General features: G+C 31.7%; 2 protein-coding genes across 11 annotated transcripts in view; both read right to left on the bottom strand.

Moving 5' to 3' along the window:
* Positions 1–423: 423 nt before the first annotated feature.
* On the bottom strand, positions 424–7024 carry LOC134722206 (uncharacterized). Its single transcript, XM_063585847.1, has 3 exons — positions 7016–7024; positions 3396–3476; positions 424–792 (listed from the first exon to the last, which is right to left on the bottom strand). Exons 1-3 carry the CDS (start codon positions 7022–7024, stop codon positions 424–426), a joined length of 459 nt encoding a protein of 152 aa, XP_063441917.1.
* Positions 7025–16713: 9689 nt separating this feature from the next.
* LOC134725934 (hepatocyte growth factor receptor-like) overlaps positions 16714–20696 on the bottom strand; it is a 50868-nt gene continuing 46885 nt past the window's right edge. For 9 of the 10 annotated variants that reach the window (XM_063590245.1, XM_063590235.1, XM_063590308.1 and 6 more), the window contains one exon: positions 16714–20056. In XM_063590245.1, coding sequence (XP_063446315.1) covers positions 19813–20056 — 244 coding nt within the window. In that variant the 3' untranslated portion in view covers positions 16714–19812. The remainder of the gene's footprint in view (positions 20057–20696) is intronic. The other variant, XR_010108614.1, reaches the window with a different exon arrangement.

The following is a 20696-nucleotide window of genomic DNA, read 5'->3' as shown; positions in this document are numbered from 1 at the left end:
TGGATATCCGGAAGTTCTGCATTATAAAAATCATTAGTGACAAAAATGTCATTTGATTTTTCAGGTTTGCTTAAACAGGTTGGAGGCAAGTCAATAATTTCCATTACTTCAATAACTCCACTCTGAGCAGATGCTGTTGCATTCCTATTCTTTGGAAGGGATAAAGGTGGCAACTCGTCACTCTCAATTGTACTAGTAGTGCCTTCTGTGCAGAAGTTGAACCTCAATGTTCTCATCTTTAAACGATTATAACAGGACTCCACGGTGGACTGTAAGTCGATGTTTTGAAAATATGTGTCAGTTAGTTTTATCTCAAATTCTGTGATTTTACCTCTCATTGCGTTGTGTCCATTTGGAAAATACAGCTGTTTGTCAAGGTCTAATACTTGTCCCATCGTATCAAATTTTTCCATGTCAAACGACTTAGGGCCACCGCCCTTGTTTCCTCGTATCTGGGTGATATGCATCACCGTCATGATGGAAACAGCTTAGATCCACAAGACGTTTCTTTTTTTCTGCGTTCTTGTTGCCTTTCAGTTTCTTACTTAAAGAACTACGTACATCTTTTTCATCCTCATCCTCATCTCCACTACTATAAGAGGCCCCTCCCTTTATTGCATTCACTTTTGCCCGAAGTTTTTTCATTAACGACGTCTTTGTCTTCTTTTTCTTTTCACAAGACGTGTCTTTTCTGTCCCTGCTAAACGCTATTATTGCTTTGCGATCCCCATACAGCGGCACAAACTTTGTCAATTCCTCTTCTGACATGTGAATGATAGTTTGGGAATCTATCTGAAATGGACAAAGAGCATAAAAATATTGGTATGCAAAATTGATGGTTTATAATCAAAGTTTAAAACATGGCAGTGTCTGCGCGTATCCGCATGCGGGTACGGTCGGCTTTTTCGAATAGTCAAAAAGTCGATCGTAGGCTACGCGTACCAACATCCGTTTTTATAATAAAATGCTATCGGATCGGGAATGAAACGTGAAATATAAACGGAAATTATCGATGACATGTGGATTTCGATTATCGATTTCGTGTAGAACGAGTGAAGAGTATGAAAAATATAATTCAAATTGTATTTATCAGGTAATAATACATTGCAAATTAAATGTACACTGATGGTAAATGAAACTGTACAGTCCCTGTAAATGAAAAGAATTTAAAGAATTATATATATATGAATTTTAAAAATACCCATATGAGATTTAAAAATAATCTTTTAGTAAAATGTAAAACAGAAACTGAAATTTTGAAATATCTTATACTACTAAAATTAAAGCTTGGATGTCTATATAAGAATTAAAGAAGCAAGTAATAATGTCAAAATAAACCAATTTTAAAAGATTCATGTAACTAATTAAGATTTGGAACAAATTTTACCATCATATCCAATAGGATTGTTTTGGCACATTTTTCCGAACCCTGCATGCACATTTCAAGTGTTGCCAGTCCTAACAACAATCACAGGACAAAGAGTCCTGATCGTGAACTGAGGTTTTCTGACATTTGATACACATTACAATTTAAATCTGTTAAACTTTAAATCCTTTTTATTTATTTATTTTCCAGTTCTTCTCTTCTCTGCAACTGCAATTGACTCCGAGTTTTTTTTTTTATATATAATTGTATAAAATTAATCGACTGATAGTTTTTGTTCAAAACAAACTACGAAATGTCTTCCCCACATGAATATCACACTCTTCCATTTAAAGAATTTTTATTAACTGAGAAAAAACTGTTCACGTACCTATATATATATATGAATAGGTGTAATCTATTTATTCTCTAATTACGACAAATTCCGTATAAATTTAATCATATTTCACGTTTTATTTCCGATCCGATAGCATTTTTATTATATAACCGGATGTGGGTACGCGTAGCCTACGAATAAACTGGTCCGCCGTTCCATCTATAGCTTTGCACCGAAGGAACGGGTTGGTGTGCCATTGTCACATTGGCATTAATTGGACGAGTTTTAAAAATTCATCGATTCGCTAATAAAATTGACCAATTATAATGATAGGAAATTGACCTCCGTGAAATGTTATTACTGTGATGCCGCAAAATAAATAAGTATCTGGTATCCCCATGGTGGTGGTGCAGATAAATGACCAACAAGCATGTTAACATGTTCTTGAAAAACTGAACCGGTATCTTTTATTCCCTTAAGATCTCAGTAGGGTTATAAATGTGATAATTTCTTGTTTCTTGCCTGGGATCTGGCCCAATCTAGCTGCGCGTCGTATACTGACAAGATTAGCCAGGACCCCAGACTATATAACACATAATAAACATAGCACATGATGCACTAGTCTCGTCGAATTATCAAATCCCGTGGTCAGAATTGTGACCACGGGATTTAGGCCATACCTGTTGTCAGTGTAGCGATAAGTGAACACAACAGGGATCCAGTTTAGCCTACGAACGGTAATCTGACTATTAGTACCTGCATGCTGGTACGCAAAGACACTGCCTTAAAACATACAGTTCTCGTGCAAATTTCTTAAATAAGTATTACATTAACCGTTAGGTTTGTAATTTGTAAAGATCCATGACAATGAGGCCAAGTGTACACCCTACAACTATTCCATACACCAAATATAGCCCACCTATTACTTTAATTGGTAACTGAAAAACAAACCGAAACCAATAATTTAACATTGACCAATGAACCATGAAAATGAGGCCAATGTTGATATCTGCCAGACAGATATGTTCATAGTTGAACTTCTCCTTAAAGTACTGAAAAACAAACCATAACACATAAACTTAACATTGAACAATGAACCATAAAAATGAGAAAGATGATACCTTCCAGACAAACAGGTACATCATACAATAATCCCATATATCAAAAGTATAGCTCACCTATTGCTAGCTTAAAGATTAAGTAAATGATAAACAGACCAAAACACAAAAAAACTTAGCATTTAACTATGAACAATGAAATTAAATCAAGGACCGTGAATGGACATATAGCAGACGGTAATTCGATCTCACCATCCTGCATACAATGTGAGGCACCATGGGAAAAAAAAGATTTATAAAATAGTTTACACCATCACTGTTTAGTAGTCCTGATGTCTCGAATAATAGACTGTCAACACAAGCGAGACAAAAATCGTCTTGTGTTAGAAATTGACATAGACAATCAAGGTATCCCAAATATGTTTGTCGTTGATGGACTTTTAAAACTGAACTAAAAAAGGATATGTCGATGTATAACAAAAGCGAAATGTCTCTAAAATTAAGATTAAACAAACATAAAATCAGGATGTTATGCCCTCTATTGATGCAAATGTTGTATGATTTCCAATGAGACAACTGTCCATCAGGCATAAAATGTAGGGAATAAATACAAAATAATTTTGATGAATAAGTTTACCTTTTCCTCTATCAATGTTCTTATAATATCATCTTTAATATTGCGACTTCTCATGAAGTCATAAAGGTCAGGTTCAGACATCTGAAATAACATAAAAAAAATAATTTATAATTGAAGTATTGTTGTTCACCTGTCAGCAATGAAGCTCCCTACTTCGGAAAGGAAACTCAAAGAAGTCTGTTTTACCCAATTTTATAGAAGTGAAAGCTAACGATAATCAATTAGTAATTTACTATTTCTTTGTTCATAAATATTTTAAAATAAATATTTCGGATACCAATTTTGAAACATAAGAAATGCATATTAAATCGAAATCAACCTGCACATTTGCAGAGAATATTAAAGAACCAAACATTTTAAAACAGTAATCCATTTTGCAAGAGGGTCTACCTTATATATGGCCCGAGAACAGAAGTTATTCCGTGGTGCATTTCTTTTAGACAATTAGAAAATTTAGACAAATTATATCAAAATTATCCAAAACCTCATCAGATCTAACTCACAATATGGACAATTGTATGTTGAAGGGGTGAAGAAATGAATTGTGAAAGGGTATGAAATAAATTGGTAAGTAGCACTGTCCACACCAAGGAAAATATTTTCGAGGATAACGAAAATCAAGGGACGACAACCGTGTTCAAGCTCGTCGTCGCTTATTGTTTCGTTATCGCTTCTAGACTCTAACTAGTTCGAACGAAACTCCTTTTAAACTGCCGCATGTTTTTAACGGGGTTGCGTGCCGTGCAATATCGTAACAGCTACATAGGGCTACGTAGATTTTTGACTGATGAACGTGTGTCTAGCCTAGCTGCTACCTATTAAGCAGCTAGGCTAGGTACATAATCAATAGTCAAATATTATAATATTGATAATGAGGCGTAAACAAAACAAACAGACACAAAAGTAAAAATGCCACAAATAGGGGTAAATAGTCGAAATCGGTAGGTCACATTCGTGATAAAGGGGTTTCGGACTTGTGGGGTGTCGGGCCAATAAGGTGTCTAACTATTGGGGTGTCGGACTACTGGGGTATCAGAATAACGGGGTATTCCCTAAGATATAATTATATAGACAATAGATAATTGACCAATGTGGACCTTATGTTCGCAATTCCATTATTTTTCTTTATATAGAAAAGAAGAATGTGTCCCCAGTACACGGATGTCCCATCCGCACTATCATTTTCTTTGTTCTGTGGACCCTGAAAATGGGGGGAAATCTCTAATTTGGCATTAAAATTAAAATTATTAAGATCGTATCATAGGGAACATGTTTACTAAGTTTCAAGTTGATTGGACTTCAACTTCATCAAAAACTACCTCGACCAAAATCTTTAACCTGAAGCGGGACAGACGGACGAACGGACAGACAGATGAACGAACAGACGGGCGCAGAGACAAGAAAACATAATGTCCATAAATGGGACATAAAAAAATCTATATTTGGGATCTAAAATTGTTATAAGTTAAGAGTTAGAGTCAAGTTGGTTAAAATTAGGATAATCGGTTTAAATTAAATGCATTTATAAAATAAGTATATAAGGTATATAAAGGTAAAGTTTTGCACTGTTATTATTTGTCGATATTTTATGAATTATGATTTTATCATACTTTTCTTGAACAATATACTTATAAAGTATTTTAGGTTAATTTATATATATTGACCCGGACTACTAAAATCTTCTATTTATTTAGCCATTCGAATATCAGCTTGTTTGCTACTGAAACTGGAAATAACGCAACATCAAAATGTGTAAAACACCGTCAAATAATTCTAAAATGTACGTACATTACCTTTTCCTTCTCAGTGGGCTCTATTTTGAGTTATAACATTTGAACAATAATATCTCTTTTATATACATGTATACCCGGCTGAGGCTCGTGCAACACCTGGTGCTGAATACATTTTAGAAAACTTCAAAGACATGAACTTTTTTCTCACGCTTCAAATTTACCCATATAAGGATAGCCGATAGGATCAAAGACAAAGTCCGTAAAAAGTATTCTTGAATATCAAATGTTATATTGTACGTTACACGTACTGCACATCCACACAGTTTTGTAGAAAAGTGTAAATGCATTTGCAATCATCAATTTAGAGACCATCAAATAAGAGATAATAGGGATATTTCCTTAAATATACAGCCTACTGTTTTAACGTAGTTGTAACAGTGAAAACTATCAAGGACACCACACAATTGAATGATTGCATAAAACTAAAGGGTTGGATTCTTTAAGTGCTATTGGGTTAAAATTTTAATCTATAGTTTTGATTTCGGTTGTATTTCGTTTCTTCATTTTCCCTTTCTTTTTGTTTCGTTGCGTTTTGTTTGTTTCGGTTTCGATTTCCAGTCTTATTTTATATGTACCCGTTTTAACAGTTTAAGCATAGATTCAATATGATTTTTGAGGTTAGAGCAAGAGGTAAACTCTCATAACCTCAAATGATTTTAGAAGTATTATACATACCAAATACGTTTCGGACATTCAGTTTATGCTCACTTTTCACGGGTCATTATTTCCCTAATGCATTTGTTTTTTTTTGTCAATGTGAAATCGACAAGAATACGATTGGACCAAATACTTGGAAAATGTTATTTTGTCAGCTTAAGCCCATAATTGTTGAATTTGTAATAAGGTTGTAACTCGAATAATAACAAAGCACCCTTATGATCATTGTGCTCAGAGGTAATGGAGTGGTCGTAGTGATCGTAATGTAACGACTGGATTATTCGGGTTAATAAGGTTGTGGTTTATGATTTGACCGTTCTTAAAACATTTTTATCTCCAATAACGAAAAAAGCATGAATTAGTATGGTTATAAGTCTCAGACCGCGGCTTCTAACGGTGGCTACATAGATTGTGTTCACAAATGCAGACATTTAACATCCATGCATTATGTCACATTGATTAAATATCATTAAACTAACCTTTCTTCATAAACTTCATCCAAGCAAGAAATCCGCAATGTACAAATCACGCGCATGTCAATAAGGGCTCAAATAATCGTGCGCATATATTATATAACTCGTGTGCACAAGATAGTAACTCGTGCGCACAAGTTGATAACTCGTGCGCACAAGTTGTGTAACTTGTGCGCACAAGATAGTAACTCGTGCGCACAAGTTTGTAACTCGTGCGCACAAGATAGTAACTCGTGCGCGCAAGTTGTGTAACTCGTGCGCACAAGTTGTGTAACTTGTGCGCACAAGATAGTAACTCGTGCGCACAAGATAGTAACTCGTGCGCGCAAGTTGTGTAACTCGTGCGCACAAGTTGTGTAACTTGTGCGCGCAAGTTTGTAACTTGTGCGCGCAAGTTGGTAACTTGTGCGCACAAGTTGAATTTTTTTTTTTGCATGGCACTCCAGGGCTTTAATGAAGTGTAATCAAAGGAATTCATTTTCATTTTAAAGATAAAAATATCTAATACTGCTGTTTTGTTGGTGTTGTATTTTAATAAATCATATTCAAACAAATGCATGATGTTTTGTATTTTTTAGACACTGATTTGAGAAACAGACTATAGTTGGTGTTAATCAAATATTTGATCTAACGTTGATAAATTTATGTTATGGGTAATGTATTCATATTACTTTAATGTGCGCCTATTTTAACTTACATTGTTCATTAGGAATCAATTTTTTGTTAAATGAAAGACCCTTGGTGTTTAAATAATAGAAGTTAACATGTGTGCAATATTTTTTCTTGAAGAAGCTAACAACACTTAGGATACATGCAATCATAATTTGGACTGCAAAACTAACATTTAACGACTGTTCTGCAACAAATAGTTTTGTTTTCAAATATTGAGAATATGCAATATTTGATCATTGTTTTAACGATTTTCGCGTATAGTGAAGCAAATTCATGCAACCCATGTCGTTGTTATAGGACTAAGATAGACTGTTCGCATAAAAATTTATCTTGGATCCCAAATTTTAGTTATTTTGAATCTGTCCGTTACATAGACTTCAGCTTCAACCAAATAACCTACATTCCAGACACCAAGAATCTCCCAAGCAATGTCTATCTTTTGGATTTATCTTTCAATAAAATTCATGATTTTGGAAATGAATCATTGTCCGATATGAAGAAGCTGAAATATTTGAATTTGAGCTGTAATGGATTACACTCAATGCCTCAAGGATTCCAATTGCCTAGTTCGCTGTCACATTTAAACATTTCTTCTAATTTAATTCATACATTTGGGAAATATCCCTTTGAAAATATTCAATCTCTTCAATCATTGGATTTATTTAACAATCATTTTGAATACAATAGAAGAATATTTTACAACGGGTTATTTGAAAATCTGCGAAGATTGAAATATATAGATATTGGTAAAAATAGTATTGGAACGAAAGAACCTATATATCCGGATGAAATATTTTGTCATTTAAAGTCTCTGCAAACTTTAAAAATCGACAGCATATCTGGTGCTTCATTTGGAAAAGGATTTAGAAGTCTTACAAAATTGAGATTATTAAGAATTTACAATATGGGTCTAGCAGGATATTCTTCAGACTACTTTGAAAATGTTTCACAGATTACAGCACTCGATTTGTCATGTACCGTAACACCCGTAACAGCCAGTAATGAACAGGGTTGTTATCTAAGACGTATTGAAAAAGGTGCGATAGCTAAACTACACAAACTAAAGTTTTTAGATATATCACACAACCTAAAGCTAGGATTTTGTGGACTTAAAAATATTACGCATGATCTTACAAAAACACAAATCAAGGTACTTAAAGCAAGAAAAATTACATGTCCCTATGGCTACAGTACAGTGTTATTTGCTACAGATATCAAACCGTTGAACAAAACTAGAATTCGTGAAATTTACATGGATCAAAACAGACTTGAAATGCTGGAGGATTTTGCAGCGTCTTATTTGCCAAAATCTTTAAGATTACTTAGTCTCACCTATAACAGACTGAGGCTAGGGAAATATTAAACACATGGAATTTTCAATTTAACTGGGATCCATTCTTTAATTCTGAATTATCAAGACCAAATAACAATGGACGATTTTTCTCACTGGTTTGTGTGTGATGACTTTGAAGAAACTCTTGAATGTTTATCTAGTCGAATAAACGCAGAACGGAACTTTGATTCAGATATAGAACAATCTAACCATGCTAAATGGGAAAATTCTAATTTCAATGCAATGCATCCATCTGCTCGTGTAAATACACTCATTAATAGTTTTGGCTCTGTAATGAACTTTTCGCAGATCAAAAACCAAACTTTAGAATTCAAGTCCCAAGACTATTTACAAAATCATTATAAATGGTCATTATCGTCTTCCAAAAATCACGGAAACGTTAAGTACTGGCCTTATCCTTTTCCTCGACCAGAAAATTGTACCTTTGGTGATGACTTATTCTACATATCAATTATCCCTCCTAATTTGAAGAGGGTCGAATTTCAACACTCTGGTTTAGGTGATACTGTTGTTCCACAATTTGTAAGCAATGATACATTAGAAGAAACAATTGTAAGTGGAAACATTTATCAATACCTTTTAGGGCCGGTTTGTAATGTATCAAAGGTCAAGGTCCTTGATCTATCTGGGAATTCGTTTGTAAACATATCTTCTTATTTTTTCATTGGATTCAGCGGTCTTGAAAAACTGTATATACAAGACAATATTCTAAGCAAAGTTGTGATGAAATTTGACAATGGTGAGTTATTTTCTAGTCAGTCAAAGTTAAAGCTTTTGAATATATCCTCAAACAGGCTATCTGAGCTACCAGAAAAGCTTTTTCAACACACAATTAATCTTGAAGTCTTAGACTTAAGTCATAATCTGCTAACGGATTGGAACCTCACCACTGTACATTTACTGAAAATTAAATTGATTTGACTTATCGTTTAATCAAATTACATTTTTCTCAAAGAATGGCATGCGAAAACTAGAGCAATCTAAGAGCGTAAAAGTTAACGTATTGAATAATAGATTCCAATGTAATTGTGAATCTCTTCAATTCTTCTCATGGATGAATAAAAACAACGACATATTTGTGTCCTACAATAATTATACTTGTAAGAACATATCCGGTGATATGATTAACCTCAAAGATGCAATAATACAATTAGAAAAATCATGTAGTTCAAAAATAGGCTTGGTTGTTATAGTTGGTACGTGCAAAATTTTGTCGATAGGGTTAATTCTTGGAGGTGTAATATATAGATATCGTTGGTATATAAGATATTGGTATTATTCAACCAAACGACGATATTTTAGAGGATATATACGACTACATGACAAACCTCAATACACATTCGACGCTTTTGTTTCTTATGCAGAGGATGATCGTCTGTTCGTCTTTAATGATTTAATTGAGGATCTCGAAAATGGCAAAGGAAAGAAGCTATGCATTCATCATCGCAATTTTATACCAGGGTGTGTTATTTCTGAAAACATAACAAATGCAATTCACGAGAGCGAAAAAATAGTTTGTCTGATCACACAGAAATTTCTTGAATCTGAATGGTGCAACTATGAGTTAAATATTGCTCGAGTAGAAGGAATGTGGTCTCGTGGTGATGAAAATATGATTATTATAGTTCTAATGGAAAATATTTCCAAAAAAGACTTGCCAATCCAAATAATAGAATTGATAACAAACCAAACCTACCTCGATTATACAGATTATATTGATATGGATATACATGTATTCATTGACATGCTGAACACTGCAGTTGAGGTTTAGTACGTATATATGTAACCCAATATCAGTAATATACAATCATCAAAGTATGACAGCATGGAAGCATTTGTGTTGGTAATTTATGGCATATGAATTACTTATATATTTATTCTCAGTTAGAATCACATATAAAAGAAAACGAGATGTTTAATTTCTTGTACGATTTTGAAAAATATACATCAATTATACTATTTACGAAAAAAATAATTATATTTCCTCATTCGGACATGTCCTAAACTCTGCTGATGTTAGTTGCTGTTTACAAGTTAATTCATGTTAACTAAATTTTATGAAGTGAGTTTTAATTCTATACAATCACTATCTAACATCTTTGTCTATTTTTTGTAAACGTAAAGAACATTAGTAAAACGTCACCAGTGTCTAGGCAGAAAGTTGATGAACCAGGTGTGTGTGTCATAGAACGTCTCGTCATTTAAAAAAAAAAGTTCAGCGGAAGGTAACAACACCTTGTTTATTATATCAATAATGTGTTATACTATTCTTTCATTTGTCTTTATGAATATTACGTTTACATTTTAGTTTTTTTTTTACATTGATACCAATTTGCATTGTTCGGTACTTGTACATCCCGTCATAGTGTTATTGTTCTATGAAAAAATTATTGTTTGCTTGTCTTTCATTTTTGTTAATGTGCTTTGTCTATATGCCTTTTGGTTTTTTTTATACATATGACGTAGGTCTTTACTTGTACACCCCGTAAGTGTGCGATTGTAAATCATTTTTGTATTCTTGTCTTTCATTTTTGCCTATGTGCTTTGTCCATACGCCTTTTTATGTTTCTTTGTTACATATATGACGTGGCTATGTACTTAATATACATCCCGTCATTTTGTTATTGTATTATGGTAATTTTTGTATTCTTACTATTTTCTAATATGATTGGTCTACTAGTATATGCCATTTGTGCTTACAATTTTGTTTGTTTTTATAGTGATTAAGATATAACACAATGTTGACTGTTGTACCCCTATTTTTGACATTTCTACCTATTATGTTTGTTTGTTTTATTCACACATCGCTATAAATATCATGTAATTTGATCCAACTTTCATACAATGGAGAGGTTCATAAAGCTTAAAAACCTGGAAAATCGACCATATTCTTCATTAGAAAATGCCTGTACCAAATCAAGAATATGACAATTGTTATATATCCATTCGTTTGATGTGTTTTAGCTTTGGTTTTGCTATTTGATTACAAGCTTTCCTCAATACATTTTTCTCGGAGTTCAGTATCTTTGTGATTTTACTTTTTACATTCATTTGCTATTAAATGTGTTCTTTTTCTACCAGTTTACACATTGCAGTTGATCAATATTCTATACAGGATTTTTTTGGTGAAATAGAGACGAATTGTAAAAAATATCTGATCTATATTTAAGTAAACAATTATCTCTTTGGACAAGTTCGGAACCCCACTCTGTGATATCGCCCATCCTGCATTGACATTGACTGATTAATTTAAGGAATGACTGTATTTGTTTATATGTATTTAAGAAATATTATTAAACGTGTGGTGCACACTAAATAACATGTGTAGTGGGTAATTCATAAGTGTACACCACATTGTGCACGTTATTTCGAATAGATAAAGCAAATATTACATTTATTCCTTTAAATTTAATTTTGAATTCAATTTCCAATGAGTAAATAATGAAAACCAGGTTCATGACGTCACAGTCATTTGACAAAATTATGTGTATGAACTCATAGACAAAACACTTTCACCCAATTAAAAGACGCATCACATCAAAAACTGAATTATTTTTGGATAGTATCGGTCCTCCAACATAAAACTTACTCTCATGTGATGATTTGTTATACGATAACTCCTTGAAATTTAGTCTGTTATAGGAAGTATTGTATAACGGGTCAATAGTTATCAAAGATGCCAGGATTATAATTTAGAATCAATATCATTGGTTTGGACATGCTGCTGACGAAGTTTTTCTAATATTTGTTTCTCCTTTTTATGTAATTCACATATGTAATAGTATTTAAAAAATAAGAGCTGCACTAGAAAAATAAGTGAATACCTCTTTGTTAAGGTCAATACATTTAAGTTTTGCTTGCTGCAACAGACAAGGGGATGTACGATATGAAAAATATGATTTTTATTTTTGAAACCGCGAAAATAATTGACAATATCAGTCAAGTGATTGTATTTTTTTTTTCATTTATAATTTAACTTTATAATATAAATGTACAATCGCGTGTTTAGTTTGTACAGATTGATTGACAATATATTTTAGCTCCTATAGTGACTTGATGAAACGTAGCATTGTATGTACATTAAACAATATGACTTAAAGATAAGTTACAGTATCCTGATGACATTGAAGATAATAAAAACAATGTCAAATATTCAACATATTTAAATATAGACTAGATTTAATGCACCGACCGATTATAATTTACATTAAAGCTTTATTGATCAAGACTTGTTCATTAATGAGGTTAGGAGGTAAAGTAATAAGCCATCACGATTGGTTTATCATTTCAGTGTCTCGGTTACTCTTAATACAAAACAGTTCTGTATATGCCATCATTTGTATTTTTCTGTGTGCTTTGTTGAAGGTAGAAATTAAGTAGTAAGCAAATAAAAGATTGTCGGCTACTATTGTTTTAACAAAAACGAAATGAAAAAAAAAAAACAAAAAAACAAAAACAAAATTGTAAGGGTTCCGCGGAACCCAGTGTCTCGCCTACTTTTGCTGTAACTCCCAGGCTCAACAAAAATGAGGAAAACAATCAATAAAAATATTCCTCTTGATACTATCTTTCGATTGTAAGAATTATCTTCTGTTCAAATTTGATACAAATTTAAAATAGTATAAGAAAGTTATTAAAATTTAAAAAATTTAACCACAGAGTGAATGTGTTGTTTCCTGTCAGAAAACCTAAGTCCATTTAAAAGTATAATATGGAAAAAATGGATTTATTTTTTACAAAATTTACTTCTGGATACTATCTTATGATAATAAACAAGCTTCTGTCCAAGTTTGGTACAAACCCAGGATAGTTACAGAAAGTTATTAAAATTTTAAAAACTTTAACCACAGAGTGAATGTTATGTTTCCCCGCAGAAAAAACTAAGTCCAATTATAAATAAAATACAGAAAAAAAGGAATTTTATTTTTACAAAATTTACTTCTGGATACTATCTTAAGATCATAAACAAGCTTCTGACCAAGTTTGGTAGAAATCCAGTATAGCTTAAGAAAGTTATTAAATTTTCAAAAACTTTAACCACAGAGTGAATATTTGTGGACGCCGCCGCCGCCGCCGCCGCCGACGACGACGACGGAATGTAGGATCGCTTAGTCTCGCTTTTTAGACTAAAGTCGAAGGCTCGACAAAAATGACATAAAAAAAATTGAAAAAAGGGAACAAAAACAACGTAAAATTGCCATACAGCAATTAACGCTGACATAGCCATCTATTTTGTTTTTGTTTGGTTATAATACGAATTTATTGTCCTTAATCTAACTACGGTTATTGTTTAATCCAGGCCTTATAGATTTTTGAATTAAAGCTAAGGTACCTAATACATACTCGAATTCGTTGAATATCAATTTTCGTGGGTTAAGTTGATAAAGGTAAACCACAAATTCAAATGTTCAACGAATTACATTTTTTCAAAAGGCTTTGTATACAGAGATTGACAAAACCACGAAATCAAATATCCATGAATATGAAAGTTTTCAACAATCCACGAAAATTGATACCCAAAAAAATTAATGAATCCTTAGTACTTAGATTAAAATGAAACATCACTGAAGTCAAAATCTTTATTCGGCCAAAAAGAGCAAGTTTAATGTCTGTAATGAGTTTATTTGATAGATAAAAGCATAATTTTGACTTCTATAGAGATGTAGAAAAACATATGTACATGACAACAGGCAAAAATTCTTCACATAACCGTTTAAATTCAGACTGTTCAAAAAATATAATAACCAAAACCAATCGTGTTACTACCAAATGAAAAGCTGTATAGGTGATTTAACAAAAATATCGTACACAGAGAAAATTCTAAACAGAAAGTTAATGGCAAAATCAACAGTTTGTCTGTTTGTCATTTTCATTTTTAGCCATGGCGTTGTCAGTTTATTGTCGATTTTTGAGTTTGACTGTCCCTCTGGTATATTTCGTCCCTCTTTTCAAATACATCAAAAACATTAAACAGATGAAGAACAACTGTCATATTCCTGACTTGGTAAAGCCATTTCTTATGTAAAAAAAAATGAGGATTAAACCTGGTTAGGCATTTGTATTTTGTTGCACTTGTTCCGTTGTTTTTTCTCTTATATGTGATGTGTTTCCCTCTTTTTGATTTTGTGAATTCTGAACAGCGGTTTACTACTGTTGCCTTTATTTATAGCTAGCTAAAACCTCAATATTGTTTGACAGTCGCATACAGTTGCCAACCTTGTGTGATAAAAACAAACAAAACATAATAGTTACAAACGTCAAAATAAGAGATACAGCAGTAGTCGCACCCGCAAAGTGGTTAGCGATTAATATAAGTGGCAAAACTTGTTTCCCAATCCACTATAAATAAATATGTTTAAACTTAGGGATACAGCAGTCAACATTAAAACCTTAATTACTTGCTTTTATTTTATAAATCAAAAGAAAGAAGTATAGAAAGAACATCTGAATGTATAATTCCAATTGTCGTAACTTTTAATAAATTATCATTTCAATAAGGGGCATTGCCTATAAATAAGACTAACAAGATAAGAAATATGTTTATGTTGTTTTCTTATAATTTGTTTCTGTGTGTGTTGCATTGTCGTTTTTTGTTTTTTATTGCACTTCAGTGTTTCTGTTGTTTTTGCTTTCCTCTTATAGATGAAGTTTTTACTCAGTTTAAGTTTTTTATAAAATTGAGAATGGAAATGGGGAATGTGTCAAAGAGACAACAACCCGACCAAAATAAAAAACACAACAGCAGAAGGTCACCAACAGGTCTTCAATGTAGCGAGAAATTCCCGCACCCGGAGGCGTCCTTCAGCTGGCCCCTAAACAAATATATAATAGTTCAGTGATAATGAACGCCATACTAATTTCCAAATTGTACACAAGAAACTAAAATTTAAATAATACAAGACTAACAAAGGCCAGAGGCTCCTGACTTGGGACAGGCGCAAAAATGCGGCGGGGTTAAACATGTTTGTGAGATCTCAACCCTCCCCCTATACCTCTAACCAGTGTAGAAAAGTAAAAGCATAACAATACGCACATTAAAATTCAGTTCAAGAGAAGTCCGAGTCTGATGTCAGAAGATGTAACCAAAGAAAATAAACAAAATGACAATAATACATAAATAACAACAGACTACTAGCAGTTAACTGACATGCCAGCTCCAGACTTCAATTAAACTGACTGAAAGATTATGATTTCATCATATGAACATCAGGCACAATCCTTCCCTTTACCTGGATTTTTCTCTCAATCGATTTATGACTTTCGAACAGAGGCATATTACTGTTGCCTTTATTTATGGTTATAAACATGAATAAAAGTGATTTTTTAAATTTTTCTTTATATACCTGCAATCGGGAATCTTCGGATTTTATTAAGTCTCATCAGTGACTCTCAGATCAAAATATATATACAGCCAAACAAGTACAAAGTTGAAGAGTATTGAGGACCCAAAGTTCCAAAATGTTGTGCCAAATACGGCTAAGGAAATCAATTCCAGGGATAACAAAATCCTTAGTTTTTCGAAAATTACAAGTTTAGTAATAGGAAATTTATAAAAAAAAAATTACCATATATCGATATTCACGTCACCACCGAAGTGCTGACTACTGGGTACCCTCGGTGACGAAACGTCCACCAGCAGTGGCATCGACCCCAGTGGTGTACATAGTTATCAAAGGTACCAAGATCATAATTTAATACGCCAGACGCGCGTTTTGTCTACATAAGACTCATCAGTGACGCTCAGATCAAAATAGTTAGAAAGCCAAACAAGTACAAAGTTGAAGAGTATTGAGTACCCAAAATTCCAAAATGGTGTGCCAAATACGGCTAAGGTAATCTATTCCTGGGATAAAATCCTTAGTTTTTCGAAAAATTATAAGTTTTGTAACAGGAAATGTATAAAAAATTACCATATTTGATATTCCTGTCAACACCGAAGTACTGACTACTGGGCTTGAGGGAATTAAAACTCCAGCAGCAGTGGCATCAACTATAATACAGTATTTGTCATTGGTTTCTATTGGTCATATTATTTTCTGTGTTCCTTGTTTTGTACATTGCGTAGGTTTTTAGTTTTTTTTCGTGTTTGAATTGCTTTTACATTTTGTCATTTGTAGGGCTTATGCAGCGCAATTCATGGTATGTATTTGATATTTGTTATAGGCCATATAGCAACCTAAAGCCTGTATAAAACCTCAACCTTAACCAGATAATTAACTGCCAATCAAATAGATAAACAGACAGCGACACACACACACACCAGAGCAAAGTCATAGCACAACTCATATCCTATTTCCATTCATTTCTGTAAATAGTTTTACTGCATCTTTTTGTCTTGTTTTCTTTTCACTCAATAAATAAAAAAGAAATTATAATATATTTTTATACAAAATCATTACATTTAATCAATTGTGAATATAAATCATGAACTAAAACAAGAATGTTAATAATAAACTTTGATAATAGTATAACAAATGGCACATACAATAAGTTTGTAGTATGTATATTTATATAATTCTTTTTATAAAAATTCATATATAAGTACACAAAATTAAAATCTGTCTTGCTATACCATGCATCTTGTTCCTATTTCCCATAGCATGACCAAGTTGTGATCTTTATAAATTGTATAAATGTTTCATGAATAGTCAGAAGAAAAGCCAAGCAATTTTGGTATTTCAATATACTTTCTTTGAAATTTCAGAGTTTGGAGGTGACATTTCACAATTTACAAAACTAAATATATTTGTGTACACATTTTCTTCAAATCATAAATGTATACTTCATTATGATTGCACAAAACTTTCTTTGGTAATTTTCAAACACAATAGTCATTCATTGTGTTCTTCCCATTGTTGCTGGTTTTATTTAGCTCCAATCTTGAATGATATATACCTTCTAATTTTGTTGTTGGTAAATCATGAAATACATTATCAAGAATCTAAAATTCAGACTACCTCAGTTGAAGTTGACTTTACAAAAAATTTGGTTTTTCCTTGTAGAATTTGTTTATTCATAAAGCTCCTCAAGAGTTCATAACTCAATTTATATACATTCTATCATTATTTTTTTTGTAAATAATTAAAAGAAAAAACTCTTGAAAATTCAGAAAAAAGAATCAATGCACAATTCATTTTTTCATATATGTAAAAATACTTCACAGAAAATAATTAAAATTCATTAAATAAGAATTTTTGGAATGTTATATTTGTAAAGGCACATCCTTATATAGGTAAAAATCTTCTATCAAATATATCTATATTAAGTATAGTAATATGCTTCTATCAATAAAATTTTTAGTCTAGCAGCAGAGCAAAGTTTAAAAAGGGCTATAATCAATATTAAGCCTTTAAAAATAGCTCACCATTGGAAAGCTAGAATATGTGGAGTTAAAAACAATTACTAGAGTTAAATGAATTGATCAAAGATTAAATTCACATGTTCAGTAATTAAAAGCATCATGGAGCAAAGATAAACAACAAAAATTAATTAATTAAAATGAACAATAATTTGAAAAATAAGCATACATAATATAAGAAAAATCTAGTGTACAACAATAAATGACTCAGATTAAATTCTTAAAACTTGATAACATAAAAATATAATATTAAAATTGCACTATTACCATAACTTAATCATACAAATAAAACATAAAAACTTTAGTAAATTTACTATAGTTCTGGGACTATCTACTGCCGTTAAATCCTGATAAAATTTATTTACATTCACTTCAAATATTTTCTTTAAAAGTTAATATATTTTTGCAGTGGGTTTAGTCCATTTAACAATTAAAATAAATATCAAAAAGGTTTTAAAATTTCATTTGATGGACACAATTTTGATGATGTTTAAATCAGTGTTAATATGATCAGTTTGTGAATGTGTTCAATGAATAATAAAACATAAACATTTTCATCTCTATGAAATTTCACAACCAACTTAATTTGAGAACTATAAAATTTTACAACTTTTAAAAATAGTAAATTATATAACAAAACTTATCCAAATTGATTAAAAAAAGAAATGGAATGATTCTGAGCTAGAATGAAGAGCATCAATCTAATGGAATGTAAAATTAAAGCATTTAGTAAAGCAAAGTTCTATGTCATGGCATTAGAGGAATCTGAATTGGTGATCTTCCATTTTTATATTCTTTGACCTTTTAGGTCGGTTTTTTTTCCCCTTCTTTTTTTTTTTTGGTTTCTTATTCCCCCTTCTTTATTTTCGTCCCCCAATTATTCTCTGATGGGTGGACCCAATCCAGACCCACATACAAATATTGTACAAGGCTTGAATTTCTTGAATCAAATGAACTAATTTGTTAATCTTTAATGTTTTTGTTAAAAAAAGAAAAATGTTTAGATCACATAAAGATTTTTTTCAAGAAATCCAAGCCTGCTCCACAAACCATTGCTGCCAAAAAAATTAACACTGGCCTCAATGGTCATTGTAGTCAATTCAAATAAAATTGTAATCACAATGTTAATTTATGAAACCTGATTATTTGACTTAAAAATCGTTACAAGCTAAAACTATACAATGTCATGCAATATTTTGACTTGGAAGAGTTAACAATTTCACCTGCATTTTAAAATATTTTTTTTAATGTCGTGAATGGAGAAAAAGTAAGATACTTTAAAATAATAAATAAAGATAATTCCTGAATAAAAAATGACTTTTACCTAAAGCTTACCAGCAGTCCAATTTGAAAAAAAATTGCTATCTACTTTCCTTTTTAAGCTTTATACATTTTGTAAATATAATGAGTAAGTCAATCTACATGCACATATATCAATAAAAATCTCTTATGTAAAGTAAACTTATAATATACCAATAAAGGCAACAGGTGGAAAAGAAAAAAAATAGTTGACTTTCAAAAAATATAATATTGCATACGTATATGCAGATGCCCTAAATTCAACAACCTTCATTGGCAGTTCTTTAAAAGTCAATCATATTTCAATAATTTTATAAATTAACTAAAGTTCAGTAATATAATTATCGGTTTCATAATTTGTATTCTTAATACATTTTGCATATTATTTACTATTTTCATCGTGCAAATATATGAGGGTAGGAATGCCCTTAACTATCAGGTATCAAACAGTCATTTCAGGTTAGTGTCAAATTGGTTAAAAAGCTACTGTGAATCATCAAACTATCTTTATCATGTTTCGTCAGAGGTCTTAAATTCTTATTATTTCCATTATTTTTATGGTCATGCACCAAAAATTACCATTAATGTCATTTGGCAAGATTTTTTACCGTTACCAATCATGAAGGTACTCCAATTACAACCCTCATATATTCTGAGCTAACAATTCTATAAGTATATTGAACACATTTTGAAGATTCAAAGTACCAAACTAAGATACTATATTTCTAAAAGTAATTCTGAGATCAACATGTACTGTGTAGAGGGGAAAATGTTTTGCTGTAGACATAAGTAAAAATTTGCACCAATCAAATTAACATAAATTCTCCGCTTCCGTAATAGCCTCTGTTTCTTCTACTGGATGTTTGTTGTCATGGTAATGATAGTCTGTACAAGTGTCAGTGTTTACATATGTACTTTGAATGTCTGTTGTATGCTGTCCCTGCTTCATTTGTTGTTCCAATACATTAATCATTTCATTTATTTCATGGACAAGTTCTGAAAATTTGGGACGATCATTGGGGTTAAATGACCAACACTTTGACATCATTTTATATCTGCAAAAAATAATTGTTTGATGATTACCATATAAATACATACTCTTCTTGAAGTTCACACACACTTATATTATTTTAATAAAACCTTTTTAAACTAATGCCTCAAAACAGTCAATGACATTGCTATTTAGAAAAAATTCAAGAGTTTGATGGCATAAAAAACTACAATTCTTTTAACTTAATAAAAGGTTATTTCAGTGTAATGTTCGTCAGTTTCTTTTACATGTTACTTCAATATGAAATACTTTCCTTATTGAATTTTCCTCTGAGTTCAGTATTTTGTTTTTTTACTTTTGTCTGGTTTCATGCAAACAAGTAAAATTGATCTATTTAGGCCCAAAACAAACTGTTATTTTCTTTTACTGTGCCTATCCAATAAGCTTTGTGGTAGTGAATAACCTATTGCCTGACCAGTTTAAAAGATTGTCAATACAATTTGTCCTTTTAAATTGTACAACAGGTATTGTGAGAGCTATTATCAACAGGTGGTCATTTAACTACCTGTAGATTTACCTGGTTTGTTTTTGACAGAGCTAATTTAAATGAATTTAAATGAATGATACATATAGCTAGCTTGCTTTCCTCATGTTTAATGTCCTGAATGAACTATTCTATTTAGGTATGGGATATTTTACATTAA

Source organism: Mytilus trossulus, chromosome 1 (genome assembly GCF_036588685.1).
Source record: "Mytilus trossulus isolate FHL-02 chromosome 1, PNRI_Mtr1.1.1.hap1, whole genome shotgun sequence".
Classification (NCBI taxonomy): Eukaryota; Metazoa; Mollusca; class Bivalvia; order Mytilida; family Mytilidae; genus Mytilus; species Mytilus trossulus.
This window is presented reverse-complemented; position numbering and strand designations above follow the sequence as displayed.